The 13,593-nt window shown below is 41.6% G+C and overlaps 1 protein-coding gene across 1 annotated transcript in view; it reads right to left on the bottom strand.

Moving 5' to 3' along the window:
* Positions 1-13,527, bottom strand: part of Adk (adenosine kinase) — a 400,038-nt gene extending 386,511 nt beyond the window's left edge. Inside the window, exon 1 of the mRNA XM_028879766.2 lies at positions 13,423-13,527. Coding sequence (XP_028735599.1) covers positions 13,423-13,484 — 62 coding nt within the window. The 5' untranslated portion in view covers positions 13,485-13,527. The remainder of the gene's footprint in view (positions 1-13,422) is intronic.
* Positions 13,528-13,593: the final 66 nt, after the last annotated feature.

A 13,593-nucleotide genomic window follows, 5' to 3' on the forward strand; every position in this document is an offset into this window, starting at 1 on the left:
ACAGCAAAGAAGGATGAGTCAGAGGCCCTGAGTGTGAGATGAGCCCCCTTTGATTTATTTCCTCAGGTAAGGACAGCTTAGACAATGATGTCAGAGGATCAATAAGAAAATGTAATCGGAAAGTAATTACCATTTTCTTTAAATATTAAATTTTTAAATATGTGGTTTTCATCTTAAACCAATCCTTCATTTGTTTCAGAGTATATTACAATGGGAAATTAAAAGCTGTGGGGTCAAATCCCACTCCTGATATTTAATATCTGTTAAGGGAATAAGCTAGCTGTATTTCCCTAGAGAAACAAATTAACCTCTCTGAACTTCAATTCTCACAACAGTGCGAAACAAATATTAAACTCTAGCTTTGTAAGGACCTCACCAAGCATTACAATCTGGAGTCTAAAGCATGTCTGATAAGTAAGTCTCCAAAAAAAACTATATGCAATTCTGAATCACCATTTCCAAGCTTCATCTGGCTCATCCTGAGGTCTGTGACGACTTTCACAACCAAAGCCAAGATTTACAGGAAATATCAGCTCTAGGAGGGAACACTTCCCACCCGCCCTAGGAATTTGCACTCAGCCATCACCCTACCCTTCTCCCACTCCCATTCCCACCAGCCTTTCCAAGCAGTCTTTGGGGAGTAAGGCTAAGAATTTAGCTAATTTAGAGAAGCAAGATCATGCCCAAAGAGGCACATAACTTTTTTCCCAGCACCTAGGAGGCAGTGTTAGAGGGATCTCTATGAATTCAAGGCCAGACTGATCTACACAACAAGTTACTGGCAAACCAGGACTACACAGTAAGACTCTTATCTCAAGGAGAAAAAAAATTTTTTAAAAAGACAAGATTATGGGCAACAAGAAATCCATGAAAGCCCTCTACATCTGACTTGATATTTACAGGATACCATCAAGTCTTCAGAATGCAGGCACGATTCACAAAGAACTAAGGTCAGAGGGCTCAGGTGTGGTTGTACGTTCCCACCAGTGGAAGAACAGACTCTGTTCACTTAGTACAAACAAAGGGGGAACGCTGTGCTGACAGAGAAAGGAATGCTGAAGCCCAGATCCCCGTTTTCTGAAGCAAATCTGTCTGTAAGCACAGAAATTCATTTCTCTACAAAGCATCCTTAAGCTAGGTGTGGTGGTATACCCCTGAAATCCAGCACTTGAGAGGATGAGGAAGGATTATCCCTGCAAATTCAAGCCAACCCGGGCCACATTGAGAGTTCAAGACTATCCCGGGTTACATGGGGAAAAACCAGATGGAGCCTAATGAGATGACGACCAGATTTCAGTCCCAGGTCGCTACAATAGGACAGAAATGTTTCCACAAGTTATCCTCTGACCTCCACACATGTGCTATGACATTCAAGCATCCTTATATACACACAAAATAAACAGATAAATAAATCAACACAAACAAACAAAATAAATGTAAAAATTAATTAAAAAGAGAAAGAAATCGGGGCATGGTGGCACATGCCTTTGATCCCAGCATTTAATCCTCTGAGGCAGGAAGATCTTTGCGAGTTCGAGGCCAGCTTGGTCTACAAAGTGAATTCCAGGTCACTGTGGCACTATCCTCTGGTTACACAGTATACTGCATTACACAGCACCCTGGGAATCTAGGACTCTGTCACTGACCTCTGATGCTTACACAGAGAAACTTTGTCTCAAAAAACTAAAAAGAAATAAAGAAGAAAAAGAGAATATCCTTAGAGTATTTAAACATAGGGATGAACTCATCCAAAGGCCATTTTATCATAGAGAAAACCTGCACCCCTATCCACCCATAAAAAAAAGACAAATCAAAACCTGCACCCCTATCCACTCATTAAAAAAAAAGACAAATCAGCCAGGTGGCGGCGCACACCTTTAATCCCAGCACTCTGGAGGCGCAGCCAGGCAGATCTCTTTTTCTTTCTGTTATTTAAAATACTATTTTATTCTAAATATTTAGTGCTTACTGGATTTAATAATAAAATTGTGCTTTATTATTACAGCTCAAATCCAAACAGTCCAATTACATACATTTAGACAAAGGTTAAATAAAACAGACAAGTCCAAATGGAATTTGTTAATGTACGGCTTTTTTGTTTTGGTTTTGTGTGTGTGGTTTTTGAGACACGGTTTCTCTGTGTAACAGCCCTGGCTGTCCTGGAACTTGCTCTGTAGACCAGGCTGGCCTCGAACTCGCAGAGCTCCACCGCTGCCGCCTGCTTCTGCCTCCCAGTGCTGGGATTAAAGGTGATCGCCACCAAGCCCAGCATTAATGCATGCTTTAATATGCCTTCATATGCATATAAAATACACTAACCAGTTCATTGTGTGAGAACAAAGGCTTAGCCACAAGGCGTCTGCATCACCTTTATGACAGAGCAGCTTAAACTTCAACCTACTAAGAACTAAAACTGATATGATCTCAGCAGCGCTGAGGGAAAACAATTTTGAAAACTGTTTTAGAAAGGACTTAAGACTTCTTCAGTCATGGCCGTAAGCCAAGATGTTCAAATCTCTAATGTGGTTAACTTCAAAGACAGCACATGAGGACTGTTTATTTGTCAAGGAGATAATTTTCTTGTATTTCAATCAGATGGTTGTTTAGACCAGCTTTGGGGTTCAGGGAATGAAATGTTTGTTTTGCTATATATATCATCAAGCTTAAAGAAATTTGAGAAAACTTTAGAAATCTGTATTAATCCTTTTACAATGATATTCTGTTTGCAAGTGACCCCTTCTGTGTGAGTTAGTAAAAACTTTTTTAAATTAAAATAGTTATAAACGTCTTTAAAATGCCACTGTGGCACTACCCTCTGGTTGCACAGTATACTGCATTACACAGCACCCTGAGAATTTAGGACCTGTCACTGCCCTTCGCTGCTTTGGGACTCTCATTACCCTGCAAACAAACACACACACACACACACACACACACACACACACACACACACACACATTATCCTGCTGGCCTGGGGAAAGAGCCACCATGTAGACAGCTACCATGTAGTCTACATAAAGTCACTCAGAAAATCCACTCCTCTACCAAGTAAGCAACTCTAGTGTATTAAAAAAGAAAACACATGGGGCTTTAATAAAGTTACTGTCTACATCGAAGTAGGTATGTCTGGAGGGAATTTTCCCTGTGGACAAATGCAAGAAAGGACTGCCAGAGTCAAAAGCTTTTTAGTCTCTAAACAAACCAGAAATTCAATCCAAGAAATGAATTTCTTAGCTATATCACCTTCTAGTATCAGATTGGTTTTGTATACCAGTTCATTCAGTATAACAAAAAAAGGTAAAATGTCATGGAACCATTAAGTATTTTAAGGTTCTATCTATTGTCAAATAGGTAAGAATTTGAAACTAATACAAAAATCCATTCTATACTGCTGAATGAAAAATAAATCATATAATAAACCAATAAATAAATCAATAAATAAACCCTTAAATGCTATTTTCGTTTGTTTATAGGTTCTCACTATTTAGCCCTGGCTCACCCTGAGTTTAGTCTCTGGAACCAACATAATACAAAGAACCAATTCCTAAAAGTTGTCTCCTGACCACACAAATGCACGCACGCGCGCACACGCACACACAAAATACCACAAATACGTGGGAGTGGGTGGAGGGAGAATTTTTTAAGAAACCTAAGAATTAATTCCCCATAAACCACATGTTGTTCAATGGCGTGGAAGGGAGCAGTTAGGAGGGCTTAGGGCTGCTCATCTGGTTGGCTGACTTCAGGCAGCAAGGGGTAAAATAAAATACAAATACTGCGCAGGCAATAAAGCACGGTCCGAAGTTCAAACACCAGAGGAGCCATGTGCAAACTGGGTGGTAAAGATTTTCAGAGGAGACTAGACCTGGAAGAATGAAGCTTTCTCTGGATGAACTGATTTGCAGGGCTGTCTTCACAGTGTCTCTAGGTGCCACACTGTGTAACTTTTTCTCTTGCTAGGAGGATGACACCACGTCACTCTACAAGGTACTGGTAGCAGTGGCTCTCGCTGTCTCCCTCAAGACCACCTCCTGCTTCCCCACACATATGAACACCACCTCCACTCACTGACTCCCTACACACACACACTAGCACCCACCCAGATGGGTGTGGGAGTAAGAATGTACCCAAGGCTGGCCAAATATTTACAAGTGTTATGTCCTCTTCATGCAATGCTGCCTTTATTAATATGCAATGCCCCCTCTCTCTCTAATTAGTTTTGGCTTGAAGCTCACTGTATCTAATATAAGGACAGCTATGTCTGCTTATACAGGGCTTCCATTTGCTTGGCATTTTTTTCCATCCTTTGATAGTGAGTTTTTTGATATCTTTGCTGGCTAAGTACATTTCTTGAAGACAACATATACTTGGTTCTTGCTTTTTTTTTTTGGTTTTTTTCGAGACAGGGTTTCTCTGCGTAGTTTTGCGCCTTTCCTGGAGCTCACTTGGTAGCCCAGGCTGGCCTCGAACTCACAGAGATCCGCCTGCCTCTGCCTCCCGAGTGCTGGGATTAAAGGCTTGCGCCACCACCGCCCGGCTTGGTTCTTGCTTTTTAATCCAGTCCATTAGTCTACATCTTTTTAGTGGTAAGGTAAGGCCATTTACATCTAAAGTTATTATGGAAAGGATTTTACTATTTCCTATGAATTTGTTTAGTGATATTCTGTTTTGCTAATTATTGGTATTTCTTTTCTTTCCTCCCACACTACTTTGGAGGTCTTGCCAGGTCTGGCTTGACTATCTGTTCCTTTCATGGAGTGTACATTTCCATGTACTCAGGTGGAGGAAGCCATCTTGCCATCCCACAAATCAAATTTTAAAGAGGTCATCCTTGGCTACATAGTAAGTTCAAGGCTAGCCTTGGCTATAGGAAACAAAATAATAGCAACTGACTTATAAAAAGTTATTGACCCTTTACCAATTCAAATACTCCACAGTTGACTATTTTAATGCTCAATAAAGGGCCACCCTCCCTGTCTTAAATCCTGGAAGCTAGATGTTTTAGAATTCAGAATGTTACAGATTGCAAGAAGACTGACACAGTGGGGGCGCTAATATAGTTTTTAAAATGCCCCAGAAGAAACCCATTCAATTTGCCATTTAACAGACACTTTTGACAGGTGCGAAACAAAATACATTTGCCTCCCACAGCTACACAGAGCTTCATGTTAGTTCATTTCACTGTCAAATTGATTCATTTCCAATATGCTGGCCATTTTAATGTCAACTTGACACAACCCTGAGTCAACAGAGAGGGATGCCTCAATTATGACAATGTGTCCCTAAAATCAGGCTGTAGGCAACCCTATAGGGCATTTTCTTAAACAGTGATTATTGGGCAGGGCCCAGCCCATTGTGGGTGGTACCATCCCTGAGCTAATGGTTTTGGGTTCTATAAGAAAGCAGGCTGAGCAAGCCATGGAGAGGAAGTTAGTAAGCAGCACTCTTCCATGGCCTCTAAATCAGCTCCTGCCTCCAGAATCCTGCCCTGTTTGAGTTCTTGTCCTGGCTTCCCTCGATGATGAAGAGTGCTGAGAAATGTAAATCCGATAAACCCTACCCTTCCTATAATGTTTCATTACAGCAGCAAGAACCTCAACTAAGACATTCAACTCTAAATTTTTTTTTTTGCCAGTTTCTAGAGCTTTGGGATTTCAGAAATATGGATCAAAAATTACAGCCTACAATAAAGTCATAATAATTATCTTACTATGTTTCAGATATATTTGGTATCCCGAGATGTAATGGTGATATTTGGCCATTCAGCACCTGGCCAGTGAACATCATATTCTCCAGCTTAAACTCAAGAGTCCTAAGAAATATGTCTGATGGCTAATCTTGGCTGTCAACTTGACTATATCTGGAGTCAACTAAAACAAAAGCAGCTGGGCAGCCTGTGAAAGGATTTTCTTGATTGGATCATTTGAGGTGGGAAGACTTACCAGCAGGCCACACCTTTTGGTGGCAGTCTATACAAAAGGACATGCTTTTTGCCTGTTTGCCTTTACTCTTGCTGGCAATCTGTCTTGTTCCAGAGGCTTCAGGGTGTTAAAACGGACTTTTCCAGGATTCTGACAGGCACTGAAGACTGAAAGCTGTCTAGGACTTCCCTGGGACTCCAGCACCAGATTGGGACTACTGAGACATCCTCTGGCCTTGTGGACTGAACAACTACCAGACTCTTGGCCTGAAGATCCACTGCTGGACTGCTTGGCCCACAGCCTCTAAGCTACTCTAATAAATCCCTTTTATATTTTTTTTCATTCTTTCATTTCTGTTCCTTTATTGAATCCTGACTAATAACTCATGGTCAATATAAAAATTAGAAAAAAAATTTAATTAAAATACACACACACACACAACCCATCACAATCCAACAACCCCACAATCCTTTTTTTTTTTTTTTGGTTTTTCGAGACAGGGTTTCTCTGTGTAGCTTTGCGCCTTTCCTGGGACTCACTTGGTAGTCCAGGCTGGCCTCGAACTCACAGAGATCCACCTGCTTCTACCTCCCGAGTGCTGGGATTAAAGGCATGCGCCACCACCGCCACCACCGCCCGGCCGCCCACAATCCTTTTACATAGATGCAACTATTATCATTGTTAATTTTAAAGAGATGATGCTCCTTATGTTGCCCAGGTTAGCCCCCAATTCCTGTGTTCAAGTGATCCTTATGTCTAAGCATTTCAAGTAGCTGGGACTACAGTGCCATACTATAACCCAGGTAATCACAATTACTTCAATTTTTAACCAAAATTTATGACCAATTTTTCATTTTTTTATACAGGTTAAAATAATTAAAATTAAACATGTCTACAGTCTTAGGAAATTTTTGGTTTTGAGGTTTGGGGTTGTTTTGTTTGTTTTTGTCTTCACCAGTTTGAACATACTTTCAACTAGAGGAATTTGGCTTTTCTTAAAAGTCTAATGCACTCATCTCTTCCAATATGGTTTCCTGCCATTCATATCACTTTTTTTTAACTTCCAATATATATAAATTGGTACCTTTCAATTTATATTCCTATCTTTTAATTTCTCTTTTTCTTTCCTTTCTTTGTTTTGTTTTTCAAGACAAGGTTTCTCTGTGTAGAACTCACTGGAACTCTGTAGACCAGGCTGTCCTTGAACTCATAGAGATCCACCTGCCTCTGCCTCCCAAGTGCTGGGATTAAAGGCATGTGCTACCACCTCCCAGAAATTTCTCTTTATTTTTTTAATCTTTTTTTTTTAAATCTTGTTTGAAACAGTCCATTATATTAGTCCAGAATAATCTGTATAGCTGAGGATAACCATAAACTCTTTTGTTTGGTTATTCTTTGTTTTTTTGAGACAGGGTCTCACTAAGTAGCCTTGGCTGGCCTGAAGTTCACTATGTAGACCTTTGCCCCAAACTCATTGAGCTCCACCTGCCTTGGTTCCACCCCTGCTGGGATTAAAAGCGTGTACTGTCACACCCAGGGACCTTAATACCTTGATAATCCTACTTCTACCCCCAAGTCTCTCTCACGCTTCTCTTTCTCAAGCTGGAAAAGAACACTGAACCCCCAACCCCATGCACAGCTCTTTGTTACTGAGCTGTACCACCACTCCAAGGACTTCGCTCTAATTCACTCCTTTTCCCTTCAAATCCATCTGATCCGAGTCTAGTTTTCATGTGTGGGTTTAGTTCTAAAAACCCCATCTTTAAATCCATCAATTTTATGCTTACATATTTCTTATTCATAACATCTTGTTGTTGTTGTTGTTGTTGTTGCTGTTGTTGTTTTGGGGGGGTTCGAGACAGGGTTTCTCTGTGTAGCTTTGGTGCCTGTCCTGGATCTCGCTCTGTAGACCAGGCTGGTCTTGAACTCACAGAGATTCGCCTGGCTCTGCCTCCCAAGTGCTGGGATTAAAGGTGTGAGCCACCACCGCCCAGCAACATCTTGTTTTTTGATGAACACTTCTGTCTCTATAGATCTTTAGACTAGTCATTTTGAAATCATTCTACTATTTCCATTTGAGTTTAAGTGACTTTATCTCCTGGTGACTATATCAATCTTCTGAGGGTCGTCCTTTTTTCTACAATCTCAGACTTTCTCCTTCTTCTCCCAGCAGTTTCGAGGCAGGTCACTATAGTTAGGGAACCCATGACCTCCAAGCCCAGTGCTCTTGTACTGGGTGACAGTAGGAAATTTACAGCTCCTGAGGCTGAGCCATCTGGCAGTGGGCTTCTTTCTGTCTGCACTTCAGGTCCACAGCTTTTTAAAGCAACAGTGGAGAGCAGATGAGTTCAGCCTTCTCAGGCAACTACAGCCCAGGTCCTTGTTTCACCCAGGGTATGTGGCTCCAGATCCCCCACCAAGTTATTTCCACCAATTCCTGAACCCACATTATAACTGGATACTTCATCCCTTGGAGATGTTTATCTTTTTTTAAATTTTAGGGGGCGTATTTGATTTTTAAGGGTTCCACAGCATAGACTCCTCTGACGAAACTCACCACATTGCCAAGGCTGGTCCTGAACTTACAGTCCTCCTGCCTCAGACTCTCTTGTGCTGTTATGACATGTATATACCACCAAGCCCACCTCTTGTTAAGTATTGTTGCTTTCCTCTTTAAAATTTACTTGTGGAGAATTTGAAACCGAGTACGATATCACAAGATAAGCAATACCATGATAAAAGCAGCTATTCAACTTTTATTGTTTTAGATTTATTCAACTATGTTTTATGTCTATTTTCTTAATAGCTAACAATCTCATTAGGTAGATACTCTTCCAAAATCCATTCTACATGTGAGAAAAGATGCACAAAGCAAGTAAACAGTCTTCCCAAGATAATTAGCTATTAGGAACAGGAATCACACCACGTCTTGATTCCAGAAACCACGACCTTATTCACTGCCTTCCACCCTGACTGGAAAGCTCTTTAGACCTTCATTTCCTTTGCCTCCCACCCCAATTGTGAGCATCTTGCACACAGATGGGATTTTAATCCAAGGAGGAAAATGGAGCCTTGTTCCAGGATGGTGGGGAGCTCATCAGCTCATGCTTAGTGTTATTGAGTCTGGCCTTATATTTAAAATCAGAAGCAGTTTTCAATGCCAGTCTTTCCCTAGAGCCCTTTCCATTTTCCATGAGCTCAAGCACCTCCAGGGCTGTCCTCTGATACTCAGGCTAGTCACACAGTCTGTCTCTCATTCTCCCTCCATCCTCCCACAACCCAACATTTATTGCATCCAAGTACATAAAGCCCAGAAGAGGATCTTATACAAACTGTCTCTAGAATTTGCTTTCTATTCCTTCACAGTCTAATGCCTTAAAGGATTAAACTGTAAATATAAGTTAAAAGCTTATCATCACTAGAACTGCCAAACTTGATTTTAGGCTACATTAATAAAAGTATGGGGTTTGATAGGGTTTAGAAGCAGGAAAGAGTACCTATCAGTCCTACTCTGTACAACAACAGACTTTAGTTGAATAGGTATTATGACCAGACATTGTACAATGCTCTGATGATAAAGTAGGGTTGCATCTAAAATTGATATGGCAGAGCTTGAAACTGGAGGCACAGGAACTAGCTAAAAAGCTAAGAAAAAACTAAGCCAAGATGAAGTCTACACTTCAGAGAAAGGGAGGTTCGCACTGCTCCTGACTGATGCAGGAGCCATGGGAGAAAGCCCAGATCTAGGACAAGAGATGGATTTGCTTGCATGTATGTGACTTTAGAGATCAGCAAAGCACTTGGGGATATTCAACAGTTAAAACTAGCTTCTGAAAACTGGGTATCCCAGCACTGGTGAGATGGAGCCAGGAAGACACAAGTTTAAGGTCATCCTTGGTTCCAAATCATGTTCAAGGCCAGCCTGGGCTACATGAGAATGCATAGACAGAAATATCACATAGGGAGATGCCCAACATGAAGCCTAGACACTTATTACCGTCTACTCCAGTCAAGTCAAATGGCCTCATTTTCAATCCCCAACAGCGGACCTGCCTCCAGAATAATTTTCCTATAAAGGCAGATACCTTATTTCATACCTGGCTAATTTCTCATCGTCTTACTAATGTTCAGGTTTTACTTTCCCAAATTCTACTTAGTCTCCAGGAGGAGAGTGGCATCTGGATCTTACCTTCTTCTTTCTCTCAATACCCAGTTTTTAGCACCATGCCTAAAATAGCACATACTTGAAAGACAGCCTGAAAGAACAGACTTGGCATGTGTTCAACACTACTTGGAAGGTGTTGTGTCTTCTTAGAGGTGACCGCTGAAGCAATGAACTTGAATAACATTTCCAAAGGAGAGAAAAAAAAAAATTAAGTAGTCCTTGTCTGCTACTCAATTACTGTTTCTACCTGGAAACATGTTACAGTCTGATTCTTTCTTTGAAACCTTATTAACTGGTATGCCCTAAAAAGCAATCGGTCTAAAAAAACAATAAAGAATAAGATAGGAAGATACTCTTGTCAGATGGTCTCCCTAACGCAATCCTCACTCACAACAACACCGATAATTTTGGTTTGATCATCTCTATCATAGGGAGGCGTCTTCTGTACTGTTAAGATGCCTAGAATATCATTTAATACATGGGGGAGCATCATGAGGAAGCAAAACAAGGAAATCTCTGCTATAGGTTTCAGATGTTGCTGTTTACAAAGGGTCTCACTATATAGCCCTGGTTGACCTGAGACCTACAGAGACCTGCCTGCTTCTGCTTCCAAACTGTTGGGATTAAAGTCATGGGACACCATGCTAGCTTTTTGCTTGTTTTAAATGGCATTTGTTTGTTTGTTTATTGTTGCACACGCAGGAGTACACACCACAAAGGTCCTGGATCTGGATTCACACGGGTCGTCAGGCTCGGCACTTCTACCCTCTAAGCCATCTCACCAGCCCTCCGGCAGCATCTTTAAACTCTACTCTCCTCCCCCACTCCACCAAAATTATCACCATGTTTTGCCAAATGTTTCTTCTAAGGTAAAATTCCCCCTAGTTAAAAAACACCTCCTAGGCTAGAAGGGTGGCTCAATGGTTAACAGCATATGCTCAGGGCTGGAGAGATGGCTTAGCCCTTCCAGAGGACCCGGGTTCAATTCCCAGCACCCCCATGGCAGTTCACAATTGTCTGTGACTCCAGTTCCAGAGGATCTGACTCCCTCACACAGACATGCAGGCAAAAACACCAATGCACATAAAATAAAAATTAAAAAAAAAAAAAGCAAGAGCATATGCTCTTCCTGAGGAGCCAAGCTTGGTTCCCAGCACTCACATCAGGTGGCTCACAATTATCTTTACCTTCAGCTCCAGGGCATCCGAAGCCCTCTTCTGGCATACAAATGACACACGTTCACACAAACATACACATATAAGAATTATTTCTCTAGAGCGAACTGAACTTCTCACAGATTCCCAAATTCCCTGACATCTATAAATAATTTACTTGTTCCCCACTGACTGATTCTATACATTAAATTATTCTAATAATTTGTAAGTCATTTTCCTTAACAGTTAAACAAAATTGGTAGAAATCTCTTAACCGCCAAGCAAATCATTCACTCTAAATGCATTATCATACAGCAATCCTGAAAGGTAAACTAATACAGTATAATAAAAGTAGGAAGTCAATAGCAAAGATCCCTGCATAAAATTACAGAGATTTGTCCCTATAGTCAAAATACCTAATCTTTTAACTTCATCTCTACACATGGCACTGGGTTAGCATTAAGTAAGGTGAATTTTATTCATCTAAATTATTTACAAGTTTTAAATAGACATAAACAACAGATATGTGCCTGCTTCCTTTTTGGTTAAATTGAGATAGTAATAGAGATTATCTTATCGGGTTGTTATGGTATTGAGTTAAAACATGTAGAATGCAGAAACAGTACCTGATATATATATATATATATATATATACATATATATATATATATATGCCAAACATTACCATGGATCATTTTTAAAGACACATAAGCAAACAGAGGCATGCCTTGGATGTTGTATAAACACACTAGAATCAAATAATAAACTTGTATCCTGATACCCTGGGTTCGTATTTCCCTTTCTTAAAAGTTATTTGAACTTCAATATCCTCACCTGTAAAATATGAATAATCTCTGCCTTTCTTTCATAGAGCCTTCTTTATATCATTACTACAGATTGTAAATATTGTTAAAAATGGATCATCATTATATATAAAGTATTGCTTTTATTAAAAGAAAATCTAAGGAGACAGTTACTATTTACTTAGTGGGGGGGGGCACGTGTGAAGATCAGAGGGACAACAGAAGAAAAGGATCACTCAGTCCACCACGTGGGTCCTGGAGTCTCAACTCAGGTCATCGGACTTGGCAGCCAATGCCTCTATCTGCTGAGCCATCCCAATGGCACAGATAATCTAAAATTTAAAATAAAACATCCTCAAGGTTTGTTTGTTTTTTTTTAACGTTCGTGGTATTAGACATGCACAATAACCTCTAAGAAGAGTAACCATATTTTAAAGCCACTGGAAAGGATTTGGTCATCACCCATTTCAACCAGGAACATGATACGGAGCTCCTATCTAACCTTTTCTTTTCAGTTGTGAACAAATTATTCTTTTGAACATGGAGAAGATATGTTGAAATAAATAGGATTTGTCTTGTACGATCCGTGATAGCCCCACAGTTTTAAATCAGTTTGATGCGTCTATTTTTAGGTAGAAAAATCGCTGCCTTCCGATGAGCACTTCAAAGGCATCAAAGATTGCACTCTGGACTTATTAGGAAGAAATGCTTTTTAACAAACGGCTTTTTATAAGTGAAAGTTACAAACATCAATTACTTGTGTCAGGTGTTGGGAGAGCGCTCTCTCCGCGGTTGCCAAATACGCAAAGAAAAAAAAGAAAAACAAACAAAAACTTTCCTAACCATTTAGCCAAAGGCTATACCCCAGCCAAAGCCTCTGAGGTAGATTCCGGTCCCGGCTAGGGGGGGTCTCCAAAGATGATTTCAGAGAGGTGGCAAAAAAAAAAAAAAAAAAGAAGTCAAAATGCTCTACCGCAACGCCTTCCGAAAAAAAATCCCAAGAATTTTATCTTTCCCCGGGGTCCAGGAAGCACTGGACTCGTTCCCGCTACACCCCGGGGAAGGATGCAGCTCCGGACGGGTCCTTTGGGGTCGCGCCAGCGCAGCCCGCGAGGACTGGCACGTGGCGCCAGCGGCAGGCTCGGCCCCCGGGCCGGCTGCTCTGATTGGCCAATGGCTGCTGCCAGGGCCGGGAATGCACCTGAGCATGGTCCAAACCAAGAGGGCAATGAGCAGCCAGCCACGCGGGCAACTCCCCGAGCCGCAGGTCCTGCTGGTTGGCCCCACGAACGCCAACACCATCCAGCGGCGCCAGCCCACGTGGGCCGTGGCTCGCCACGAGTGCCGTCTCCCTCCTCCCCACGTCGGGCAGCTCTCACCTCAGCGCTTGTGGCGCTTCCACCTTCAGCTTTTTGGGCTTCGGCTCCTCGGCAGCTGCCATCTTCACACTCTCACCCTAGTTTGGCTCTGCCGCGCGTCCCGCCCCTCAGCCCGGTGGCTCCGCCCCCTCGGCTCGTCACCGCCCCCTTTCTCCTAAGCCCCACCCCCTC

Source organism: Peromyscus leucopus, chromosome 9 (assembly GCF_004664715.2).
Source record: "Peromyscus leucopus breed LL Stock chromosome 9, UCI_PerLeu_2.1, whole genome shotgun sequence".
NCBI lineage: Eukaryota > Metazoa > Chordata > Mammalia > Rodentia > Cricetidae > Peromyscus > Peromyscus leucopus.